Source organism: Mesoplodon bidens, assembly GCF_964165515.1.
Source record: "Mesoplodon bidens genome assembly, chromosome: X".
Classification (NCBI taxonomy): domain Eukaryota; kingdom Metazoa; phylum Chordata; class Mammalia; order Artiodactyla; family Ziphiidae; genus Mesoplodon; species Mesoplodon bidens.
The window spans coordinates 67,430,579-67,457,477 of record NC_138163.1 but is presented as its reverse complement, the minus strand read 5'-3'; the positions used below and the strand labels follow the sequence as shown (position 1 = coordinate 67,457,477).

The 26,899-nt window shown below is 35.6% G+C and overlaps 1 protein-coding gene across 3 annotated transcripts in view; it reads left to right on the top strand.

Moving 5' to 3' along the window:
• KLHL4 (kelch like family member 4) overlaps nucleotides 1-26,899 on the top strand; it is a 116,403-nt gene that overhangs the window by 69,839 nt on the left and 19,665 nt on the right. Inside the window, exons 5-9 of one of the 3 annotated variants that reach the window (XM_081222733.1) lie at nucleotides 480-611; nucleotides 5,474-5,642; nucleotides 17,088-17,312; nucleotides 19,003-19,165; nucleotides 20,937-21,149. In XM_081222733.1, the coding sequence (XP_081078859.1) occupies nucleotides 480-611; nucleotides 5,474-5,642; nucleotides 17,088-17,312; nucleotides 19,003-19,165; nucleotides 20,937-21,149 (902 nt within the window). Of the gene's footprint in view, nucleotides 1-479; nucleotides 693-5,473; nucleotides 5,661-17,087; nucleotides 17,313-19,002; nucleotides 19,166-20,936; nucleotides 21,150-26,899 lie in introns of all 3 variants that reach the window. The other 2 variants (XM_081222732.1, XM_081222731.1) reach the window with 2 other exon arrangements.

Here is a 26,899-nt window from a genome sequence, read left to right as displayed (position 1 = left end):
TCTCATCTCAAATGAATTCAGTATATTGCCCCATCAAATGCACAGACAAATCTGCCTCTACTGGGCCTTCAAGATAGCCTCCACCTTGAAAATTTTTAGCATTTCTCTTTAGGTTTTTGGCTAAAGGCCAACTTGACATCAGTCAGTTCTGGAGTCATAAACTGCTGTCACCTACAAAATTTGAGAGAGAAAAGCACTGGCATCAACTCAGACACTGCCCATGTGGCCTGTGAAGTAGTTAAGGCCTTTCCTTTCCTTGCATTTAATAAATAATTCCCAGTGGAAGCATTTTGTTCCTCAGCTTCAGAGGCTCCTCCAATCCCCTGTCACGGGCAGCAATAACATCTATTTTCTATGAATGCATATATCTGTCTCTCTGGCTTTTTCTGAAGTTTAACAAAAAGAAATGCTTTGGTAAGCTTATTTTGTTAAGAAGTTTCTAAAGTACAAAGTTTCAGTAGAAAATTTCTCTTTTCTAGGAACACTTCATCGAGGTAATAAAGAACCAAGAATTCCTCCTGCTTCCAGCTAATGAGATTTCAAAACTTTTATGCAGTGATGACATTAATGTTCCTGATGAAGAAACTATTTTCCGTGCTCTAATGCAGTGGGTAAGGCATGATGTGCAGGCTAGGCAACAAGACCTAGCAATGCTGCTTTCTTACATCAGACTGCCATTCCTTCCACCACAGGTATGGAAACTTACCCAGGTAATGTAAATTATAGTTCTAAACAACAACTAGGCATTAAGCCATTCTTTTTTCTTTTAATTGTATACAGAGAATTTCTGGTACATTATTTGTTTCACAGAAGGACATGTACAGCCTTCAATTAACAATATTAGTAATGACGACGAGTGAGGAAAAAAGGTTTAAGGAAAAAATCTACAAATGATCCCCGAACTTCAGAATACTCATTAGATTCAGTTTCCTCTCTCACCAAACAGCACTTGTAACAAGCAGGGAAAATGACTAACATAACTCTTTTTCTTTTCCTGCCACCTTCTAGGCAAGGTGATAATAATCATTACAGAAGCATACCAGAGGAGAACCTAGGAAGGAGTTAGATTCTGGACAATACTTACTAACTAACATGAGTAATTAGCTACTATGATTGAAACCATATTATAATTGCTTCAGATGCATTGGAGCATCATTATAATGGCATCCTCACCATGCATGCCAAAGGACTGTACTAAAAATGATCCTAAAAACAAACGCCCTTGGATAAAACTCAGGATTGACCCACCTCATACTGAATTTTAGTATGTGAAGTTTAGCGAGGTTGGAGTGAAGTCTCATTATATAATTCTAACATTGGTGATAACCACAATTATTTCTCTGTAGCCAACTGATCAGTAGTATATATCATTTATATATATATATATATATATATATGAATATAAGGCACATATGTACACTTCATATGCTATATAACTTGTAGCTAAAGTCCTCAAACATCATTCACATTGGAAGGAAGGACTTTTCTGGACCTAATGGATCAGTAGCTTCATAAATGTTAAAATTAATCAATTTGCAAAAAAATTCTAATTAAATGTTAACATTGAAAAATAGATTTTAATTTGCTGATGATTTCTCTGCTTTTTTTTTTTACTTTTAGCTGTTAACTAAATCCCATGGAAGTACATATTTACTCTTATTTTTAGTTGAGGTACAGTTGATTTACAATATTATATTAGTTTCAGGTGCACAACATAGTAATTCAAAATTTTTATAGATTATATGCCATTTATATTTATTATAAAATATTGGCTATATTCCCTGTGCTGTACAATATATCCTTATAGCTTATTTATTTCATACATAGTGGTTTGCATCTCTTAATCTTCTACCCCTAACTTGTCTCTCCCCCCTTCCCTCTCCCCACTAGTAAACACTAGTTCTCTATACTTGTTATTCTGTTTCTTTTTTTTTAATTGAAGTATAGTTGATTTACAGTGTTATGTTAGTTTCAGATGTATAGCAGAGTGTTCCAGTTATGTATACATATATATATATATATATGTATATATATATATATATATATATATTCTATTTCAGGTTCTTTTCCATTATGGATTATTACAAGATATTGCATATAGTTCCCTGTGCTATATAGTAGGTCCTTGTTGTTTATCTATTTCATATTTAGTAGCATGTATCTGTTAATCCCAAACTCCTGTATTATCCCTCCCCCCTTCCCCTTTGATAACCATAAGTTTGTTTTCTACATCTCCGAGTCTGTTTCTGTTTTGTAAATTAGTTCATTTGTACCATTATTTTTAGATTTGCATATAAGTGATATCATACGATATTTGTTTTTCTCTGATTAACCTCACTTAGTATGATAATCTCTAGGTCCATCCATGTTGCTGCAAATGACATTATTTCATTCTTTTTCGTGGCTGAGTAATATTCCATTGTATACATATATCACATCTTCTTTATCCATTCATCTGTCCATGGACACTTAGATTGCTTCTATGTCTTGGCTATTGTAAACAGTGCTACTATGAACATTGGGGTGCATGTAACTTTACAAATTAAAGTTTTCTTCTTTTCCAGATATATGCCCAGGAGTAAGATCGCTGGATCATATAACTCTATTTTTAGTTTTCTAAGGAACCTCCATATTGTTCTCCATAGTGACTGCACAAATTTACATTCCCAACAATGTAGGAGGGTTCTCTTTGCTCCACACCCTCTCCTGTATTTATTTTTTTGTAGTCTGTTTCTTTTTTGCTGTGTTCACTAGTTTGTATCACTTTTTTTAGATTCCACATATAAGTGATACCATACAGTCTTTGTCATTGTCTGATTTATTTTGCTGAGGATAATACCCTCCAGGACCTTCCTTGTGGTTGCAAATGGCAAATTTTCATTCTTTTTTATGGCTGAGTAGTATTCCATTGTATACAGTGTGTGTGTGTGTGTGTGTATACATATATATATGTGTATATATATATGTGTGTGTGTGTGTATATATATATATATATATATATATATATATATATATATATATATATATATATACCACATCTTTTGGTGAGTGGGGCTATGTCCCTGCTCAGTTAATTACTTCACCTGAGGCATGTCAGTACTGTTGCCTATAGGCGGTTCAGTGGGGGCAGGTCTGGGTTCTAAGGCTAATAAGCTAGAAGGAGGATTCCAAAAAGGCCCTTACCAGGACCAGTGTCCACACGACAGAATGAGCTCCCACAAATGGCTGCTGCCAGTGTCTGACTCCAGGGTGAGCTCTGATTGCCTATTGCCTTTCTTATTGACTCTCTAAGATCAGCAGGAAGATCTGACACAGTCTCCTTTCAAGTTACTGCTTCTGCCCTGGATCTCAGAGCATGTGAGATTTTGTGTGCACCCTTTAAATATGGAGTCTCCATTTTCCACAGCCCTCTGAGTCTCCTGAATGTAAGCCCTGCTGGCCTTTGAAGCCAAATAGTCTGGTTTCTTGTCTTCCTGGTGCAGAACTCTTAGGCTAGGGAACCCAATGTGGGGCTTGGAGCCCAATGTGGGGCTTAGGCCCCTCGCTTTTTGGGGAGAACTTCTGAAGTTGTAATTATTCTCCTGTTTGTGGGTCACCCACACTGGGATTATGGGTCTTGACTATATTGTGACTCTACCCCTCCTACCCAACTTGTGGTTCCTTCTTTACATCTTTAGTTGTAGATGATCTTTTGTGGTAGGTTCTGGTCTTTTTCATCAATAGTTATCCTATAAATAGTTGTAATTTTTGTGTGCCTGGGAGAGGAGTTGAGCTCAGAGTCTTTATTCTCTGCCATCTTTGGAACTCCCGGGACATATTTACTCTTAAGCCAGGGGCTTCTTTGAAACTCAGTTTCTCAGGCCCCCACCACAGACCAAGGGAAACGAATTATTGGGTTGAGGCCAAGGAATCTGTATTTTAACAAGTTCTCCAGATGATTCTTAGATATGCAAAAATTTTAAATACACTGGTGTAAAGGATCAGAAGCCCTTAACTTTATACTGCTATTAAGTCTACATGACATTTTTTTCAGCAAAGGGTTTAGTTGGACTTTTCTTAATTTATTGGAATAACAGTAAATATCCAGCTGAAACACACAACCAGTGGTACCTTGGCTTCCCACTCCTGAATATGCCTAGAATGTAGGATTGTGTGAATTTTTCCTGATGATGGTAGTAGTGGGTAATCTTATACAACTATTCTAGAAATGAAATATATGAAGAGACTGGTGATAAATGTCTGAAGAATATTTTTGAAAGAAAAAAAATTGCATAGCCTAGTTTTCAAACCTATTTGCTACAGTGTATGCATTAAGGAAATACCTGGGGTCTCACCAGTCAAGTCAAAACAGTAATCCATCAGGGATAAAAAGTGGGGTGAGAGCAGGGTTGAGGTTAACCAGTGAAGAACAGGAAACTTCAGGGGGAAGTTTTATGGGGTAAAATTAGCACCTCCATTCCAACAACCTTCTTGCTGTTCCTGTCAATTCCTATGATACTGTGGACTGCAGACTCCAAGGAACCAATCTAAATGACCCTTGGAAAATTCTGAACAATACTCTTCACTTCTCCTCAACTCATCTCAGGAAGGATACTTTACCTAGCTTTTATCCCATTCATTTAGTGTCATATTAGCTGCTGGGCAATAATTGTTAGAAAGGATTGATCTCATGTACTATTGGTGATGAATTACCTAGTTACTAATACATGTACTTTACTGGTGTACACATGTACATGTACAGATAAAAAGCAACTGCTTCATGCTTTGATTTGATGATAAAGATGCAGCCCCTATGGTGATATAATTTTTTAAATATATTTATTTATTTATTTATTTAGGGCTGCATTGGTTCTTCGTTGCTGTTCATGGGCTTTCTCTAGTTGTGGCAAATGGGGGCTATTCTTCACTGTGGTGCATGGGTTTCTCATTGCGGTGGCTTCCCCTTGTTGAGGAGCTCATGCTCAGTAGTCATGGCAAACAGGCTCCTCGGCATGTGGGATCTTTCTGCACCAGGACTCGAACCCGTGTCCCCTGCATTGGCAGATGGATTCTTAACCACTGCGCCACCAGTGAAGTCCGGATATTATTTTAATTGTGCATGTTTGTGCCATATCCCCTAAATCAACAGAAAAGGTGGCTGCTTCTCTAGCGGGGCAGGAGGTGCTTGCTCTGTGCAGACACAGCCATTCACTTTGCTTTCAGTAACACATTTTATGAGTGCTTTTTCACTTTCACTCCTGGAGATTACATGTACATACTCAAAAGAGGAAAAATATGTCAAATAAATGTGCATTAATAAATTAGCTACTACCATGAGGCTTTTCATCATAAAATATGTTACTGAGTAACTTAACATATTAAATAATAACACATATATTAGAATTAGCTTGAGTTTTCTCCAAATTTATATAAATGAAAATGCTATTTCTAATGTTTGCTCTTCACTTCATATACATGCGTCATTACTTTTCAGTTACTGGCAGATCTTGAAAACAGTTCCATGTTTACTGGTGATCTTGAGTGTCAGAAGCTCCTGATGGAAGCTATGAAGTATCATCTCTTACCTGAGAGAAGACCCATGATGCAAAGCCCTCGGACGAAGCCTAGAAAATCAACTGTGGGAGCACTTTATGCTGTGGGAGGCATGGATGCTATGAAAGGTAACAGGAACAAATTAATTACTTTAGAAAGTATCATTCAAAAAAGATGTATTCTCCACATGCACCAAACTATGAGGGCAGTATTAAAGCTACATATAAATGTGTGCATCTAAAGCTATTTCTTATAAAAAAGGTAATATAAATATTGTGACCTCCTTTTTTATTCTTACATTATGGGACATAACCCTTTCATTAGTGTTTCCTCAACTCTTAAGAGGTACTTTTCCCTTATGACAGCAATATTTATTTATTTATTTATTTATTTATTTATTTATTTATTGCGCTCAGGATACAATTAATTTCTTTTTATTGAAGTATAGACTTACAATATTATATTAGTTTCAGGTAAACTGCATAGTGATTCAGTATTTTTGCAGATGATACTCCATTATAGGTTATTACAAGAAAATGACTTTAATTTCCTGTACTATACAGTATATCCTCACTGCTTACCTATTTTATACATAGTAGTTTGCATCTGTTAATCCCATACCCTGAATTTGTCCCCCCCTCCTTCTCTCTCACCTTTGGTAACCACTGGTTTGTTTTCTATATTTGTGTGTCTGTTTCTGTTTTGGATATACATTCATTTGTATTATTTTAGATTTCACATATAAATGATATACAGTATTTGTCACTCTGACATTTCACTAACCATAATATATTTTTATTAGTTTCTGCTTTATAACAAAGTGAACCAGTCATACATATACATCTGTTCCCATATCTCTTCCCTCTTGTGTCTCCCTCCCTAGCACCCTCCCTATCCCACCCCTCCAGGCGGTCACAAAGCACCGAGCTGATCTCCCTGTGATATGTGGCTGCTTCCCGCTATCTATCTACCTTACGTTTGGTAGTGTATATATGTCCATGCCTCTCTCTTCTTTGTCACAGCTTACCCTTCCCCCTCCCCATATCCTCAAGTGCATTCTCAAGTAGGTCTGTGTCTTTATTCCTGTTTTACCCCTAGGTTCTTCATGACATTTTTTTTCTTAAATTCCATATATATGTGTTATCATACGGTACTTGTCTTTCTTTTTCTCACTTACTTCACTCTGTGTGACAGACTCTAGGTCTATCCACCTCATTACAAATAGCTCAATTTCATTTCTTTTTATGGTTGTGTAGTATTCCATTGTATATATGTGCCACATCTTCTTTATCCATTCATCGGATGATGGGCACTTAGGTTGTTTCCATCTCCAGGCTACTGTGAATAGAGCTGCGATGAACATTTTGGTACATTAATCTTTGAATTATGGTTTTCTCAGGGTATATGTCTAGTAGTGGGATTGCTGGGTCATATGGTAGTTCTATTTTTAGTTTTTTAAGGAACCTCCATACTGTTCCCCATAGTGGCTGTACCAATTCACATTCCCACCAGTAGTGCAAGAGTATTCCCTTTTCACCAAAACTTCCTCAGCATTTATTGTTTCTAGATTTTTTGATGATGGCCATTCTGACTGGTGTGAGATGATATCTCATTGTAGTTTTGATTTGCATTTCTCTAATGATTAATGATGTTGAGCATTCTTTCATGTGTCTGCTGGCAGTCCGTATATCTTCTTTGGAGAAATGTCTATTTAGGTCTTCTGCCCATTTTTGGATTGGGTTGTTTGTTTTTCAGATATTGAGCTGCATGATGTGCTTATAAATTTTGGAGATTAATCCTTTGTCAGTTGCTTCATTTGCAAATATTTTCTCGCTTTCTGGGGGTTGTCTTTTTGTTTTGTTTATGGTTTCCTTTGCTGTGCAAAAGCTTTTTAGTTTCATTAGGTCCCATTTGTTTATTTTTTGTTTTTATTTCCATTTCTCTAGGAGGTGGGTCCAAAAGGATCCTGCTGTGATTTATGTCATAAAGTGTTCTGCCTATGTTTTCCTCTAAGAGTTTGATAGTGTTTGGCCTTACATTTAGGTCTTTAATCCATTTTGAGCTTATTTTTGTGTATGGTGTTAGGGAGTGATCTAATCTCATACTTTTACATGTCCCTTTCTAATTTTCCCAGCACCACTTATTGAAGAGGCTGTCCTTTCTCCACTGTACATTCCTGCCTCCTTTATCAAAGATAAGTTGACCATATGTGTGTGGGTTTATCTCTGGGCTTTCTATCCTGTTCCATTGATCTATCTTTCTGTTTTTGTGCCAGTACCACACTGTCTTGATTACTGTAGCTTTGTAGTATAGTCTGAAGTCAGGGAGCCTGATTCCTCTAGCTCCGTTTTTTGTTCTCAAGATTGCTTTGGCTACTCAGCATCTTTTGTTTTTTCTAAGCAAATTTTGAAATTTTCTGTTCCAGTTCTCTGAAAAATGCCAGTGGTAGTTTGATAGGGATTGCATTGAATCTGTAGATTGCTTTGGGTAGTAGACTCATTTTCACAATATTGATTCTTCCAATCCAGGAACATGGTATATCTCTCCATCTATTTGTATCATCTTTAATTTCTTTCATCAGTGTCTTATTATTTTCTCCGTACAGGTCTTTTGTCTCCTTAGGTAGGTTTATTCCTAGATATTTTATTCTTTTTGTTGCAATGGTAAATGGGAGTGTTTTCTGGATTTCACTTTCAGATTTTTCATCATTAGTGTACAGGAATGCCAGAGATTTCTGTGCATTAATTTTGTATCCTGCTACTTTGCAAAATTCATTGATTAGCTCTAGTCGTGTTCTGGAAGCATCTTTGGAATTCTCTATGTATAGTATCATGTCATCTGCAAACAGTGACAGCTTTACTTCTTCTTTTCCAACTTGGATTTCTTTTATTTCCTTTTCTTCTCTGATTGCTGTGGCTAAAACTTCCAAAACTATGTTGAATAAGAGTGGTGAGAGTGAGCAGCTTTATCTTGTTCCTTATCTTAGTAGAAATGGTTTCAGTTTTTCACCATTGAGGACGATGTTGGCTGAGGGTTTGTCATATATGGCCTTTAATATGTTGAGGAAAGTTCCCTCTATGCCTGCTTTCTGCAGGGTTTTTATCATAAATGGGTTTTGAGTTTTGTCGAAAGCTTTCTCTGCATCGATAGGGATGATCATATGGTTTTCTCCTTCAATTTGTTAACATGGTTTATCACACTGACTGATTTGCATATATTGAAGAATCCTTGCATTCCTGGAATAAACTCCACTTGATCATGGTGTATGATCCTTTTAATGTGCTGTTGGATTGTGTTTGCTAGTATTTTGTTGAGGATTTTTGCATCTCTATTCATCAGTGACATTGGCCTGTAGTTTTCTTTCTTTGTGACATCCTTGTCTGGTTTTGGTATCAAGGTGATGGTGGCCTCATAGAATGAGTTTGGGAGTGTTTCTCCCTCTGCTATATTTTGGAAGAATTTGAGAAGGATAGGCGTTAGCTCTTCTCTAAATGTTTGATAGAATTCGCCTGTGAAGCCATCTGGTCCTGGGCTTTTGTTTGTTGGAGATTTTTTATCACAGTTTCAATTTCAGTGCTTGTGATTATTCTCTTCATATTTTCTATTTCTTCCTGATTCAGTCTTGGCAAGTTGTGCTTTTCTAAGAAGTTTTCCATTTCTTCCAGGTTGTCCATTTTATTGGCATAGAGTTGCTTGTAGTAATCTCTCATGATCTTTTGTGTTTCTGCAGTGTCAGTTGTTACTTCTCCTTTTTCATTTCTACTTTTATAGATGTGAGTCTTCTCCCTTTTTTTCTTGATGTGTCTGGCTAATGGTTTATCAATTTTGTTTATCTTCTCAAAGAACCAGCTTTTAGTTTTATTGATCTTTGCTATCATTTCCTTCATTTCCTTTTCATTTATTTCTGATCTGATCTTTATGATTTCTTTCCTTCTGCTAACTTTGGGGGTTTTTGGTCTTCTTTCTCTAATTGCTTTAGGTACAGGGTCAGGTTGTTTACTCGAGATGTTTCCTGTTTCTTAAGGTGGGATTTTATTGCTATAAACCTCCCCCTTAGAACTACTTTTGCTGAGTCCCATAAGTTTTGTGTCGTCGTGTCTCCATTGTCATCTGTTTCTAGGTACTTTTTTATTTCCTCTTTGATTTCTTCAATGATCACTTCATTATTAAGTACTGTATTGTTTATCCTCCATGTGTTTTAATTTTTTGCAGATCTTTTCCTGTAATTGATGTCTAGTCTCATAGCATTGTGGTCAGAAAAGATACTTGATACAATTTCAATTTTCTTAAATTTACCAAGGCTTGATTTGTGACCCAAGATATGATCTATCCTGGAGAATGTTCCATGAGCACTTGAGAAAAATGTGTATTCTGTTGTTTTTGGATGGAATGTCCTATAAATATCAGTTAAGTCTTGTTGACCAGTGTCCTGAAGTTGGCTCTCCCACCTCAGAGGCACAGCACAGACTCCTGGCTGTAGCACCAAGGGCCTTTCATCCACCCGGCTCAGAATTAAAGGGATAAAAAGTAGAAAGAAATAATTAGTAGAAGAAAGAAAGAAAGAAAGAAAGAAAGAAAGAAAGGAGGGAAGGGGGAGGTATGGAGGGAGCAAGAAGGGAAGGTAGGAAAAAGAAAAAAAGAGAAGATAAAATAAAATAGAATAATCTATGATAAAATATTATAGCATTATTAAAATAAAAACGTAATTATAAAAAAATAAAAATTAAAAACAGAAAAAAACAAACAAACAAAAAACAACAAAAAAAAGAAAAACGGATGGATAGAACCCTGGGACAAATGGTGGAAGCAAAGCTATATAGACAAAATCTCACACAGAAGCATACACATACACATACACTTTCACAAAAAGAGAACAAGGGGAAAAAAATCGTAAATCTTGCTCTGAAAATCCACTTCCTCAATTTGGAATGATTCGTTGTCTATTCATGTATTCCACAGACGCAGGGTACATCCCGTTGATTGTGGAGCGTTAATCCACTGCTTCTGAGGCTGCTGGGAGAGATTTCCCTTTCTCTTCTTTATTCTCACAGCTCCCGGGTCTCAGCTTTGGATTTCGCCCCGCCTCTGCATGTACGTCTCCGGGGGGTGTCTGTTCTTCACTCAGACAGGACGGGGTTAAAGGAGCAGCTGCTTCGGGGGCTCTGGCTCACTCAGGCCCAGGGTAGGAAGGGGTATGGTGTGCAGGGCGAACCTGTGGCAGCAGAGGCCAGCGTGACGTTGCACAAGCCCGAGGCGTGCCATGGGCTCTCCCGGGGAAGCCATCCCTGGATCCTGGGACCCCGGCAGTGGTCAGCTGCACAGGCTCCCCGCAAAGGGGGCGTGGACAATGACCTGCGCTCGCACACAGGCCTCTTGGTGGCGGCAGCAGCAGCCCCAGCATCCCACGCCCGTTTCCGGGGTCCATGCTTTTAGCCGCGGTTCTCGCCCGTCTCTGGAACTCCTTTAAGCAGCGCTCTTAATCCCCTCTCCTTGTGCACCAGGAAACAAAGAGGGAAGAAAAAGTCTCTTGCCTCTTTGGCGGCTCCAGACTTTTTCCCGGACTCCCTCTGGGCTAGCCGTGGTGCACTATCCCCTTTAGGCTGTGTTAATGCCGCCAACCCCAGTCCTCTCCCTGCACTCCAACTGAAACCCGAAACCCATGCCTCAGCTCCCAGCTCCACCCGCCCCAGCGGCCGAGCAGACAAGTCTCTCAGGCTGGTGAGTGCTGGTTAGCACCGATCCTCTGTGCGGGAATCTCCCCGCTTTGCCCTCTGCACCCCTGTTGCTGTGCTCTCCTCCACTACTCCAAAGATTTCCCCCTCCACCCCCCGCAGTCTCCACCTGCGAATGGGCTTCCTAGTGTGTGGAAACCTTTCCTCCTTCACGGCTCCCTCCCACTGGTGCAGGTTCCGTCCCTATTCTTTTGTCTCTGTTTATTCTTGTTTCTTTTGCCCTACCCAGGTACGTGGGGAGTTTCTTGCCTTTTGGGGGGTCTGAGGTCTTCTGTCAACCTTCAATAGGTGTTTTGTAGGAGTTGTTCCACCTGTAGATGAATTTCTGATGTATCTGTGGGGAGGAAGGTGATCTTCGTGTCTTACTCTTCCACCATCTTCCCCCAGCTCCTCCCTCTGCTCCTCACTAAGCATAATATTTTCTAGGTCCTTCAATGTTACTTCAAATGGCAGAATTTCCCCCTTTTTGTGGCTGAATCCTATTCCATTGTATATATACCTCATCTTTTTTATCCATGTATCTGTTGATGACAGTCAGGTTGCATCTATACCTTGGCTATTGTATATTATTCTGCTGTGAACATTGGAGTGCATATATCTTTTTGAATTAGTGTTTTCATTTTTTCTGGATATATTCCCAGGAGTGTAATTTCTGGATCATATGGTAGTTCTATTTTTAGTTTTTTGAGGAAACTTCATACTCTTTTCCATAGTGGTTATACCACTTTACATTCCCAGCAACAGTGTACAAGGGTTCCCTTTCATCCCCATCCTCTCCAACATTTGTTATTTGGAGACTTTTCGATGATAGTCATCTGGTATGTGTGAGGTAATATCTCATTGCAGTTTTGATTGCTTTTCTCTAATAATTAGCAATGCTAAGCATCTTTTCATGTGCCAGTTAGCCATCTGTATGTCTTCTTTCAATAAATGCCTATTCTTCTGCAATTTTTTGATTGTTTTTTTTGATATTGAGTTGTATGAGCTATTTATATATTTTAGATATTAACCTGTTGTAAGCCACGTCATTTTCAAATATTTTCTCCCATTACAGAGGTTGCCTTTTCATTTTGTTGGTGGTTTCCTTTGCTGTGCAAAAGCATTTATGCTTAATTAGGACCCACTTGCTTATTTTTGCTTTTATTTCTTTTGCCTTAGGAGACAGAACCAAAAAAATATTGCTATGATTTATGTCAAATAGTGTTCTGCCTGTGTTTTTTTCTAGGAGTTTTATGGTTTCAGGTTTTACAGTTAGGTATTTAAACCATTTTGATTTTATTTTTGTATATGGTGTGAGGGAGTATTCTAATCTCATTGTCCAGTTTTCCCAGAACCATTTGTTGAAGAGTGTCTTTTCTCCATTGTATATTCTTGCCTCCTTTGTCATAGATTAATTGACCATAGGTGTGTGGGCTTATTTCTGGGCTTTCTATTCTGTACTATTGATCTATGTGTCTGTTTTGGTGCCAGTACAATGTTGTTTTGATGACTTTAGCTTTGTAGTATAGTCTGAAGTCTGGGAGGGTGATACCTTCAGCTTTGTTCTTTTTTCTCAAGGTTTCATTGGCAATTTTGGGTCTTTTGTGGTTCTTATGGGAACAATTTTTAAATTTGAGTATTTGCTTTGCAAAATAAGATCTTTTCAGGGAAAACTTAAAGATTTATCATAATTGGAAGGAATGGGGTCCTCCAAATTTGTTTTTTGACAGAAATAGGATAGTGGTCTCTAACTTCTTGCTGTCAATTTCCAGACAGGTGCTCAAAGACCAGTTACAAATAAACTTGAAGTGCTGATAACAAGATCAGCAATTCCATCCTGGAATAAAATAATGATTTTACAAAAGAATTTCAACAAATAAGAATAGGGAAAAAATTCTGAAGCCATCATGTCAAGCTTGAATACTTCTTAGAACTTGTTTTTCTATAGTTCTGTCTTTTTACACTTGATTTCTCAGGCTGTAGACCCATGTTGCCAAAACAATGAGGCAAGGACTTTGTAATTAAGAATTGGCTGTGTAGGAAATAAGATCAACCACTTAAAATTTGCCAAGTCATACATAGAAATGTTTTGACACCTTGTAGAAAATGTTGCAAAAGTCAAAGTTCTGTGCTTCTGGAAACTGATTCTTTTTTTTTGGTATGTGTAACTGGAAATTGGAAGACCATATAGGAGACATGTCAATTAATAATAAAGCTATTAAACAAAAGCTTGCCAATGCAGTTATTTCCAAAGTAGTAGAGAAACCTCACAGAACTAGTGTTCTTCAGAAAATAACAAATACAATGAAATCCGATAATTAATTTCAAGTCTAATAATGATATTTTATTACATTTTGTTGAATAGAATGAACATTAACATAATTTAAAGGTGTCTTATTTGATATTTATATCAAAAGAGTACTAAGTACAAAATGCAAGCACAACTATGCTTAGTTTCTGATTAAAAAAAAAAAAAGCCTAACCTGCAGAGTGAGAAATGGAAAACTTTGTGTTTATTGGTTTGGTTTTTTCTGTTTGTTACTGTTTTTGTTATTTTTTCAGGTTCCTGTTTTTTAAGTTAATATTACACAAATGAATGTGTTTCACAAGATGGTAATAAGTGTCTACAACTCCTTATTAACTTACAGAAATGATTGTGAAATGTGAGCCTATGATCCCTTGATTCTACTACCACAGTTTGATATGGAAGGAAGTAAAACAATCATTTTGAGACTCTTGGAATACCTAGTGTATGGAAATATAAAAATCTCTATGGGAAGTTGCAGACAACTACAATAATAGTAAAAACTATTATTTTTGTGTACCTGATCCTTGATTGGCATTTTGCAAACATCATTTCTAATCCTCACAATAATGCTACAAGATAGATTTTATTACCCCAATTTTGCAGATGAGGAAACTAAGGTCTTTAAGGTTAGATAGACAAGCCAAGGGCAAACATCTAGAACTAAGGGAAAGGGAATTATTACTCAAATTTTGTGTTCCTTTTTGCTATACTGACACTATGTTAGATGAAAGAACAACAACAACAACAAAATTGACCCCTCTCTTTGAGGGTTTTAGAATCTATTTAAAAATCAGGGTGAACACTAAGGAGTAAAAAAGGAAAGAAAGAAAGAAAGAAAAAATAAGTAAAGCAAAGCATTAAGGTGGTAGCATTTATCTATATAAATAAGTATTACATTGAAAAAGATATCAATTTACATTCTTTAAAAATTTCTATATGCATGCCTTTCCTTACAGTGTGTTGTTTCATTTATCTTTTTTTAAGATACTTTTTGAACTTTCACATTTGATGTTTAGGAAATACAGTACTTCCTCAGTCTTTAATTACCTTTCTGACTCATACAATTAACTGGAATTAGTTGCTAAATATAGATATCAGACAAGTGGCTGGAGTTAACTATAACTCCTACCGTGTATATTAAAAGAGTCATCAAAAAATTGTAAGTATGATCACAGAGTCAAACATTTTAAGTGGTCAAACGGTAAACTGTGGGCTTTTGTGAATACAAGGTATTCACTAACCTTTCATTTATTAAAAACAATGAATTCCAAGAGACAATATGGCAGGGGACAAATTAAAAGCTAATATAGTGATTTTTATTTCATTTTAAAAATAGATGGAGGAAATTACCAAACCAGATATATTCACAGCAGGAATTATCATGTTCCAAACAATACTATAAAGTTTGGCTGGTTTTGTTCCCTCTTGAATAGATCACAAGTGAGGGTTGAATAGGAGCTCTGAAATGAAATAAGAAACAATATTTGCAACGTTTAAGTGCAGAAGGCTGATATACACAGAAAAATTATGAAGTGAGTCCTAAAGAGAGAGATTAGTTAAAAAATAATCTAAGTTTTCCCATCAATATAGAGCTTCCATAATAAGCTAGCTAGAGGATTTACATTTTGATTAGTTGGAGCAATTGTGGAAATAGGCAAATGGGCTAAAGAAATTTTCAGAATTCAAGATACAGAACTACAAGTCATATATGTTCATAGATGCAAATAGTAGATATGGGGTAAATTTATCTTTTATATTTTATCTAATGTCTGGAAAAAATAACTTGGCATGAAGCAGACTACATCATTTCAATGTAAATCTTCAACATACAGCTGATTTATGTAACCTTCTACAATTCCCTAATTACTTCACCATTAATAACTCCATAATCTCAATAATTAGTGTACCCTAGCCTTCATTTCCTAATCTAAATTGGCTTTTGGTAAATTCCACTAATGAAAAGAGTTCAAAATGAAAAGTTAAAATAGAAAAGAGTGGATAGGAGGACAGATGTGGGAAGATTGGAATGAAGAAGTGGAAAGATATGAAAACAGACAGAGAAAATTGACTGCTTCACAGAGTGAAAGTAGATGTTGAGTTTGTTTGCAGGTATTCCATGTGTAACAGTATCATCCAGAGACATTTATTATAGAAAAGCTAAGTGGTGATATTTGACCTCTCAGCAATAAATATAGTCAATAGAGTGATTGCTATCTGTAAATCAGCATTCAGACAAATCCACATTGTCATTGAAAGATGCAGGGATTAAAGAGAAAGAGTAAATGTGTGCCTGTGTATTCACATGTTTTTATTGTGAAAATCCAAACTCTTGAGACAAAAATACTTATAGTGCACTCTTCACCAGAAAAGACCTAAAAAGATATAAACACTGTTTCCATTAGTCCAATATAAAAAGAAAAACTATCAGAAGCAGCCATAGACATAATATATACTCGGCCTAAATCCCTATACTGTAGCCTTATAATTCGCCAGTGAAAAGGCTTCAGATATTAACTGTTTTCATCTGAACTAATGGATTACATTTTCTCCACAAATCTCCCAGTAGAACAACAGAAAAGTGTTTTTGCTTATTCCTATGGTTGGCATTGTGAAATTTGGTTGAAATTCCCTAAATCTCTCACAAGCTGTCTTAGGTGCGCTATGCATGTGAATCGTCTAATTCTTTCATATCTTACTTCGGCTATTAGAAACTTTCCTGTTGTGCAGAATCAATTTTTATTAAAAAAATAGCAGCAGCTATTGTTGATGACTGGTAAAAAGCATTGCCTTCATGGGTAATGATTTATTATGAAGTAGTGACAATTTGCTGTGGGGGTAGTGACAGTATACTATGGTAGTAAACTTGGTATTTCAGTAATTGAGTAGAAAATTGAACTTTTATTAACACATAAAAAGGTAATACATCAGAATTGCATTATTAATTATAATACATAAATAATATAAATATAAGTAATTATATTATTAATTATAATCCTTTGTGTTACCATCATGGAACATTATGTGAATCAACACTGAAGTTCCATTTAAAAGTAATTTTCATTTCTTTTCTTTTAGTCGTTTGTATTTTAAATCAACCCCCACACACACCAAACTGAATAAAATAAAACGGCATAAATTAGTATATTGAATGGTCATAGGTAATTAAAACCATAAGGGATATGTAAACAGTCAGTAATAGATTCCGAAGTAATTTTTGGTTGTAAAATATGGTGTTTGACACCTGTGTTAGTACTACCAATAGCTTATTATTGCCAAAGAAGCCATTATAAGCTTGTAAACTATATATATTAAATAAACTATTTTATTCTGACTCCTCCATTTGGATTCAGAAGTGGCGAAATATTATCCTTATCTTGCCTCCCAGGTTTGAGAATCATCTGGACTACTTATTTTAATTTGAGTTGCAATCACTGATTCTATGCTATAAATGATAGATACAGAAATATAATATGAATGATGCCAATTAAAATTTTTATACAAGCAGTTTTTACCATTGTTCAACCTTTCTTTAACAGGTACCACTACAATCGAAAAATATGACCTCAGGACCAACAGCTGGCTACATATTGGCACCATGAGTGGCCGTAGGCTTCAGTTTGGAGTTGCTGTTATTGATAATAAGCTCTACGTCGTGGGAGGAAGAGATGGTTTAAAAACTTTGAATACTGTGGAATGTTTTAATCCAGTTGGCAAAATCTGGACGGTGATGCCTCCCATGTCAACACACAGGCATGGCTTAGGTAAGAGCTTAATGTTACATAGTTTCTAAAGAATGTACCGTTAGTAGAGCTTTTTAAAAATTAAATTAAGCTGGAATACACTAACTAATATGTATAAAATAGATAACTAATGAGAACCTGCTGTATAGCACAGGGAACTCTGCTGTAGAGTAGAAACTAACACAACGTTGTAAAACAACTATACCCCAATTAAAAATAAATAATAAAGGTCATCCATCTGAAAAAAAAATTAATTAAAATTAAATTAAGCTGCACATCACTGATATTTAGCCAAACACTTAGTGAAAATGTTTCCAAAATGCTGAAAAGCTTAAGCAAATGATAAAAGACTGTGAAAGTTTTTTCTTGTTTCAGGTGTCATACTTGTTGTAATCCTATCTCCATTCTACCGGTATTTTAAAGGGGTCCCACTTCAGGAAGGATAAAAACTTTTAGAAGGAATACATTGTTGAAGAGCACGAAACTACAACAGAGAGTTTTTTTTTTTCTTTTTGTAAACTTAATTTAGAGAAAGAACACTTGATAATGGAGAGACATTGTTTCTTTATTTCATTGTTTCAAGGGACTAGTTTCTAGTGTCCCTTCACATAAGAAGCAAATCTATATTTAGGCAAAAGCTTTAGGATACAGTTTGAAGGCAGAAATATTTAGAAAAAACACTTTGGTTGAGAGTAGCTCTAAATTATACTTAATCCAGAGGTTCCAAAAATGTTTAAGAAGGAATGGAGACTTCTGGAACAGTGGGGAACTTTGATTTTCCTGTGCATTTTTCAAGGTATATTTTTCTTCGTGCTAGACGTCATACGATTCAATAACATAGAGTTTCTTAAAAAAAAAAAAGCCGAATAATTGCATTGTTCTTTAAGAACTGACTTTTACACAGATTAAGCATGCCATATCCAGGACTGGTATTATTTGTCCCAAAATATCTGATAAATTATCTATATCAAATGATAGACTATGTAATTATTCAGCTCAGTTCTGTCAGTGTGATTTTTAGAAAACATATCTTACAGAGAAATCAGAGCAAATTGTTAAATTCTAATTGATATTACTAAAGCGATAGGAGAGGTGATGAGGGTATAACTCTGAGAGGCAGATTGAGATGGTGAAGAAGGTAAGGTGGGGAGGAACAAGATACGTGAATTCACAGAGCAGATGAGAAACAGAAAGGGGCTATTTATAGTATCTACTGGAACAAATTTCTAACTAAACCTCAAAAATCCCTGTCTACTGAGTTATCTCATGGGAATCATTTTTTTTATCCCTATAATAAAAATCAGGGATTAGAAAGACTTATCACAGTTAGCCTACAATTCTAAGATTTATCTAAGATTCAATATCATACCTCATTTATCACTTACATTCGAAAAATAACATTGAAATTATGCCAGAAAAGAAATCAGCTTCCCTTTTCTATTAATCCTGAGAAAAGGTGTGTCCCACTACTTCCTTTGACTTCAGCATTACAACCATGATACCCTAACTATGCCTGAAAATTTCTAGGGTTAAAAGACTATATTCACTTTTATATCAAGATCAGTAAATTATTCATTAAATGATTATTTACAAAACCATTTAAGAGATACAAACAAATTTTTAAGCAGTCAGTTCCTTAAAAAATGAAAAAAAAAGCATCCATTGTGTGTGGCCTACCTAGGTGAGCTCTCATGCTATTTTTACACTTTAGGCGTAGCCACACTTGAAGGACCAATGTACGCTGTTGGTGGTCATGATGGATGGAGTTATCTAAACACTGTAGAAAGATGGGACCCTGAGGGACGTCAGTGGAATTATGTGGCCAGTATGTCAACACCTAGAAGCACCGTTGGTGTTGTTGCATTAAACAACAAGTGAGTAAACCCAAGCATTCATGTTTTTGCTCCCATTTCATGTGGTACAGCACTTCAGTGATGTGATCCACCAATCAATAAGCATTCCCAGTGACCAGGACATCCTAGTTATCGATAGTAGAAGGCCTTTGTTGGAACTCTCCCTTCATTATGATGGAAAATACTTGTCTAAAATGAATATTTAATTAAATATTCTGTAGTCATTTGCTACTCCAATCTGGTCCTGAGATCAGTAGCATCAGAATTACCTGAGATCTATTTAGAAAAGCTGAATCTTAGCCCCAACCTAGACCCCCTGAATCAGGATAGACATTTTAACAAGATCCTCAAGTGACTTGTGTGTACATTAAATTTGAGAAGCAAACCAGTTCCAATCTTACCCTCAATAAACTACCATTTTTTTACATTATAACTTATTCTTGACTTATCAAAAATTTGGTAAGTCTTTGTAATAGACCAAGTCTTTTTGTTCTTTACCATTCACTCTCCTGAGCATTTTAGAACTACAACTAGTACCATCTTTCTGATTTTTTCCCTCTTCCTGATCGTTTGCCTATAAGAGAAGCTAATATATTGAAACCCAATGATGTTAGAGGTTTCTACGAGCTTGAATTGTTCTTCTTGCAGGTAATTATGTACTTTCTGACAAAGAACCTTTGGAGATAATGACCAGCATATAGGAGAGACTTGAATGATGAAAAATTCAGACACCAGGATGGGTCAGTGGCAGGAGACAGCCTTGTGTGTCTGTACTGACTATGCATATACATAAAGCCAATATCTAATCACATAATTGGGTTCTGTAGAAATTTCAATACAATTTCAATTAAAATTCAATTTCAATTCAACACCTTGTGCAAGGAGTAGGAAATGTCTATAGTTAAGAGGAGACCCAGACTTACAGTGTCTTAGAGCTTAAAATTCTCCTAAATCTGATTATCTCTTGCCTAACCTGAATGATATCAGGTGACTCAGTAGCAATCTCCTACCTATTACAGAAGAAGCTGAAATCATAGAATCTGACTAATTTAATTTTATCTTTCTGACTTGCTATTGTTCACAATTGAGCATGAAGGGTAATTATAGACATATAGTTTAATAAATGGTTATCTTCTTTATTGATGCAGGATTAAATTTAAATTAGATTAAAAATACTGCTCATCAAAAGAATTGGCATTTAAAATTTATGAGAGAAATGTCATAGCCAATATATCTTTCTAGGAAAAAAAATCTGGTTTCTAGGTTTTATTCTATTCCCTTAGTTACTTATTAAATTAATATCTTCTTAGTTACATTTTTTTACACTAAATAAAATAGTTAATAGAAAACAACAGGGATTCTAATGCTAAGCAATTAAACCTAGCTAAAATTGTATGGTTGCCATAGTTGGGTTTTAGAAGCATCTTACCTTTCTTTAAAAATGTTTAGATTTATTGAGATTTAACTGACAAATACTACCAACAATTTTGATATCTCCCTTCTTTCTCTGTACTTCATTTCCAATGGGATCCTTTAATCTATTATATTATGTCACAGTAACTTTCAAAAAAATGATGAAACAGAGGTTTAGGGTAAGGTAGACCTTAAAAAATGCCTTTAGGTAACTATCCATTCACAAATTCAGGCCATTCACTGTAAAATACTAAGAGAGTAGAATACACAGTTCAATGCTTTGCACAAGGTTCTGTCACTTTCATTCTATGCACAAATTTACACACACACACACACACACACACACACACACACACACACACTTCTGTCTTTTTTCTAGGCTATATGCTATTGGTGGACGTGATGGAAGTTCCTGCCTCAAATCTATGGAATACTTTGACCCACATACTAACAAATGGAGTCTGTGTGCTCCAATGTCCAAAAGACGTGGAGGTGTGGGAGTTGCAACATACAATGGATTCGTATATGTTGTTGGGGGTCATGATGCCCCTGCTTCTAACCATTGCTCCAGACTTTCTGACTGTGTGGAACGGTAAAATATTCCTTTTTATTCATGTATTTATTTGGTTATGTGTTTTATTCAGAAATGAGAAGGATTTTTAAGTAGTCTTCCAAATAAGTATTAATTCTTACAGAGGTATAATCCTCTGTAAAGTTGTACACTTACTCCTAGGCTCGAAATATTGTGAAGAAATCTTCCTTATGCGTTCCAGATTCATCATAAGAAATGTATAAAAAGAATGTGTTATTTTATCATTTGATAGTCACCCTATAAAATGAGACAAAAGAAATGAAAGAATAAATAAATTTTATTACAAGCTATATCATTCAACAATTCACCAGCTCAAATCAAAATAACTTTACTGTTTTGAAAACAAAATCAATCCTCAAAGGATGAAGGCTTATCACTATAAAATAAACTTAAAGAATTCCCAAAGAGAAGTGTTAATAATGTTCTGAACAATGACTGTATTGCATTAAGTATTTAATTTCCAAAGGTCACTTCTTTGAATGGAAGACATTCATCTGTACAAACAAAGTGCACTGTGTTTTTTAAAATGTCAGTCATATTACTTTGTTGTTTTACTATTCATATTCCCTTTCAAGATAGAAAAATATATATCTATATGCACAAACATAACAGTTGATAATATTAACCACATTCCAGTGACAAATTTACTGTCAGTCAGGTTATCAGAATTCAGAAGACAGAGATCAATATGAATGGAGTCCTCAAGGGAAATTCATGAACTAGATAGAATTTGTACTTTGTAGGCATAAAAAGAATGGAGAGAATTTCAGGTCTAGGTAAAAGCACAGCCAAAACGTGAATATAAAGGAGAAATCTTCATAGATATTAGCAGAGACTTTAGGTTGAAACAATTTGGAAGAGCAATTCAAAAACACAATTAAGCACCAGATTTTTTGATAGCCTGAAATGTCAAGGTGGAAACTTTTGGATTTCATCTTGTAGGCAAAAGGATAATTAAATTTGAAGAAATGGAATATCACAAAGAAAATAATTTGGGGGAAATTGATTTAACAGTGATATGTAGGATATAATGTAAGGAAAAAAGACTAAAGGAAAGAATACGAATATTATTTTTCTTCTGAAAAGCATAATTGATGATGCTAATACTTCATTTCTTATAAGGAATAATTGATTTATGATAGACTTTTTCTTTTTTTTTTGTTTTTTAAAGTTTAATCATAAGTGACGAGCTCCCTGCTACTCAGTGTATATCTGGAATACTTTTCCTGAGACTGGATCTTAAGAGATGCAAACAAATTTTATTTTAACATTATGCAAAACATAAAACAGTTCAATTACTGTCTCAATATATAATATATTATAGTCAAATATATGTGACACTGAGATTATCCATATCAGTTTTCCCCAAAGTTAGGAAAGTAGTAGTTGATCACCTCTTCATTATGCTACATATTTTTAGTGTGGCAAAATATACATCACATAAAATTTACACTTTTAACCATTTTTAACTGCACAACTCAGTGGCATTAAATACATTTACATTGGTGTGAAAACATTACCAACATCCATCTCCAGAAATATTTTTCATTTCCTCAAGCAGAAACTCCATCCTTATTAAAAAAATAAATCCCCATTCTTCCCTCACCTCAGTCACCGGCAGCCACAATTTTACTTTCAATTTCTATGAATTTCATAATTCTAGGTACCTCATAAAAGTGGAATAATAAATAATCCTTTGGTGTCTGGCTTATTTTATTTAGCCTAGCAATAATTACTCAAGGCTCATCCATGTTATAGCATTTATCCAAGCTTCCTTTCCTTTTAAAGCTGAAAAAATATTATATCATATGTGCATACAACATCATTTTTTTATCCATTCATTTGTCAATGCACAAATGTGTTGCTCCACCTTTTGTCTACTGTGAATAATGCTGCTAGGATATAGGTGTACAAATATCTGGTTGAGCCTTTGCTTTCAATTCTTTCGGGTATATACACAGAAGTAGTTGCTTTATCATATGGCAATTCTATTTTTAAATGTTTTATTTTTAACATCTTTACTGGAGTATAACCATTTTGCAATGGTGTGTTAGTTCCTGCTGTATAACAAAGTGAATCAGCTATATGTATACATATATCCCCATACCACTTCCCTCTTTCATCTCCCTCCCACGATCCCTAGATCCCTCCAGGGGGTCACAAAACACCAAGCTGATCTCCCAGTGCTATGCAGCTCCTTGCCACTAGCTATTTTACATTTGGTAGTGTATATATGTCCATGCCACACTCTCACTGTATCTCAGCTTACTCTTCCACCCCCATGTGCTCAATTCTATTCTCTACATCTGCATCTTTATTCCTGTCCTGCCCCTAGGTTCTTCAGAACCATTTTTTTTTAGATTCTATGTATATGTGTTAGCATATGGTATTTGTTTTTCTCTTTATGACTTACTTCACTCTGTATGACAGACTCTAGGTCCATCCACCTCACTACAAATAACTCAGTTTCATTTCTTTTTATGGCTGAGTAATATTCCATTGTATATGTGTACCACATTTTCTTCATCCATTCATCTGTCGGTGGACACTTAGGTTGCTTCCATCTCCTGGCTATTGTAAATAGTGCTGCAATGAACACTGTGATACATGACCCTTTTAATTATGGATTTCTTAGGGTATATGCCCAGTAGTGGGATTGCTTGGTTATATGGTAGTTCTATTTTTAGATTTATAAGGAACATTCATATTGTTCTCAATAGTGACTTTATCAATTTACATTCCCACCAACAGTGCAAGAGGGTACCCTTTTCTCCACACCCTCTCCAGCATTTATTGCTTGTAGATTTTTTGATGATGGCCATTCTGACTGGTGTGAGGTGATAACTCCTTACAGTTTTTTTTTTTTTTTTTTTTTTTTTTTTTTTTTTTTTTTTTTTGCTGTACGTGGGCCTCTCACTGCTGTGGCCTCTCCCGTTGCGGAGCACAGGCTCCGGACACACAGGCTCCACGGCCATGGCTCGCGGGCCCAGCCGCTGCGCGGCATGTGGGATCTTCCGGGATAGGGGCACGAACCCGTGTCCCCTGCATCGGCAGGCGGACTCTCAACCACTGCGCCACCAGGGAAGCCCCTCCTTACAGTTTTGATTTGCATTTCTCTAATGATCAGTGATGTTGAGCATCCTTTCATGTGTTTGTCGGCAATCTGTATAACTTCTTTGGAGAAATGTCTATTTGGGTCTTCTACCCATTTTTGGATTGGGTTATTTGTTTTTTTGACATTGAGTTGCATGAGCTGTTTGTATATTTTGGAAATTAATCTTTTGTCAGTTGCTTCATTTTCAAATATTTTCTCCCATTCAGAGGATTGTCTTTTCATCTGATTTATGGTTTCCTTTGCTGTGCAAAAGCTTTTAAGTTTCATTAGATCCCATTTGCTTCTTTTTCTTTTTATTTCCATTTATCTAAGAGGTGGGTCAAAAATGATCTTGCTGTGATTTATGTCATAGAGTGCTCTGCCTATGTTTTCCTCTAAGAGTTTTATAGTGTCTGGCGTATAAACATTTAGGTCTTTGATCCATTTTGTGTTTACTATTGTGTATGGTGTTAGGGAGTGTTCTAATTTCATTCTTTTATGAGTAGCTGTCCAATTTCCCCAGCAACAATTATTGAAGAGGCTGTCTTTTCTCCTTTGTATATTCTTGCCTCTTTTATCAAAGATACAGTGTCCATATGTGTGTAGGTTTATCTCTGGGCTTTCTATCCTGTTCCATTGATCTATATTTCTGTTTTTGTGCCAGTACCATACTCTCTTGATTATTTTAACTTTGTAGTGTAGTCTAAAGTCAGGGAGCCTGAGTATACAGCTCCATTTTTCTTTCTCAAGATTGCTTTGGCTATTTGGGAACTTTTGTGTTTCCATACAAATTGTGAAAATTTTTGTTCTACTTCTGTGAAAAATGCCATTGGTGGCTGGATAAGGATTGCATTGAATCTGTAGATTGCTTTGGGAGTAGAATCATTTTCACGGTATTGATTCTTCCAATCCAAGAACATGTTATGTCTCTCCATCTGTCTGTATCATCTTTAATTTCTTTCAGTAGTGTCTTATAGTTTTCTGCATACAGGTCTTTTGTCTCCTTAGGTAGGTTTATTGCTAGGTATTTTATTCTTTTTGTTGCAATGGTAAATGGGAGTGTTTCTTTAAATTCTCTTTCAGAGTGTTCATCATTAGTGTATAGGGATGCAAAAAATTTCTGTGCATAAATTTTGTATCCTGTTACTTTACCAAATTCATTAATTAGCTCTAATAGTTTTGTGGTAGCATCTTTAGGATTTTCTATATATAGGATCATGTCATCTGCAAACAGTGACAGTTTTACTTCTTCTTTTCACATTTGGATTCTTTCTATTTCTTTTTCTTCTCTGATTGTTGTGGCTAAAACTTTGAAAACTATGTTGAATAATAATGGTGAGAGTGGGCAACCTTGTCTTCTTTCAGATCTTAGTGGAAATATTTTCTGGTTTTCACCATTGAGAATGATGTTGGCTGTGGGTTTGTCATATATAACCTTTATTATGTTGGGGTAAGTTCCCTCTATGGCTACTTTCTGGAGATTTTTATCATGAATGGGTGTTGAATTTTGTCAAAAACTTTTTCTGCATCTATTGAGATGACCATATGGTTTTTATCCTTCAATTTGTTAATATGGGTAGCACATTGATTGATTTGTGTATATTGAACAATCCTTGCATTCCTGGGGTAAACCACACTTAATCATGGTGTATGATCTTTTTAATGTGTTGTTGGATTCTGTTTGCTCGTACTTTGTTGATGATTTTTGCATCTATGTTCATCAGTGATATTGGCCTGTAAATTCCTTTTTTTGTAAAATCTTTTTCTGGTTTTGGTATCAGGATAATGGTGGCTTCATAGAATGAGTTTGGGAGTGTTCTTCCCCCTGCTATATTTTGGAAGAGTTTGAGAAGAATAGGTGTTAGCTCTTCCCTAAATATTTGATAGAATTCATCTGTGAAGCCATCTGGTCCTGGGCTTTTGTTTGTTTGAAGATTTTTATTCAGAGTTTCCATTTCAGTGCTTGTAATTGATTTGTTTATATTTTCTATTTCTTCCTGGTTCAGTTTCGGAAAGTTGTGCTTTTCAAAAATTTGTCCATATCTTCCAGCTTGTCCATTTTATTGGCATATAGTTGTGTGTAGTGATCTCTCTTTATCCTTTGTATCTCTCCAGTGTCAGTTGTTACTTCTCCTTTTTCATTTCTAATTCTGTTGATTTGAGTCTTCTCCCTTATTTTCTTGATGAGTCTGGCTAATGGTTTTTCAATTTTATTTATCTTCTCAAAGAATCAGCTTTTAATCTTATTAAACTTTGCTATTGTTTCTTTCATTTCATTTTCATTTGTTTCTGTTCTGATTTGTATGATTTCTCTCCTTCTGCTAAGTTTGGGTTTTCTTTGTTCTTTATCTAATTGCTTAGGTGTATGGTTAGGTTGTTTTTTGCGATTTTTTTTTGTTTGTTAATGTAGGATTTTATTGCGATAAACTTCCATCTTAGAACAGCTTTTGCTGTGTCCTGTAGGTTTGTGGTCATTGTGTTTTCATTGTCATTTGTTTCTAGGTAGCTTTAGATTTCCTCTTTGATTTCTTCAGTGATCCCTTGATTATTTATCAGTGTATTATTTAGTCTCCATGTGTTTGCCTTTTTAGTTTTTTTTTCCTGTAATTGATATCTATTCTTATAGCGTTGTGGTCAGAAAAGATGCCTGATAAGA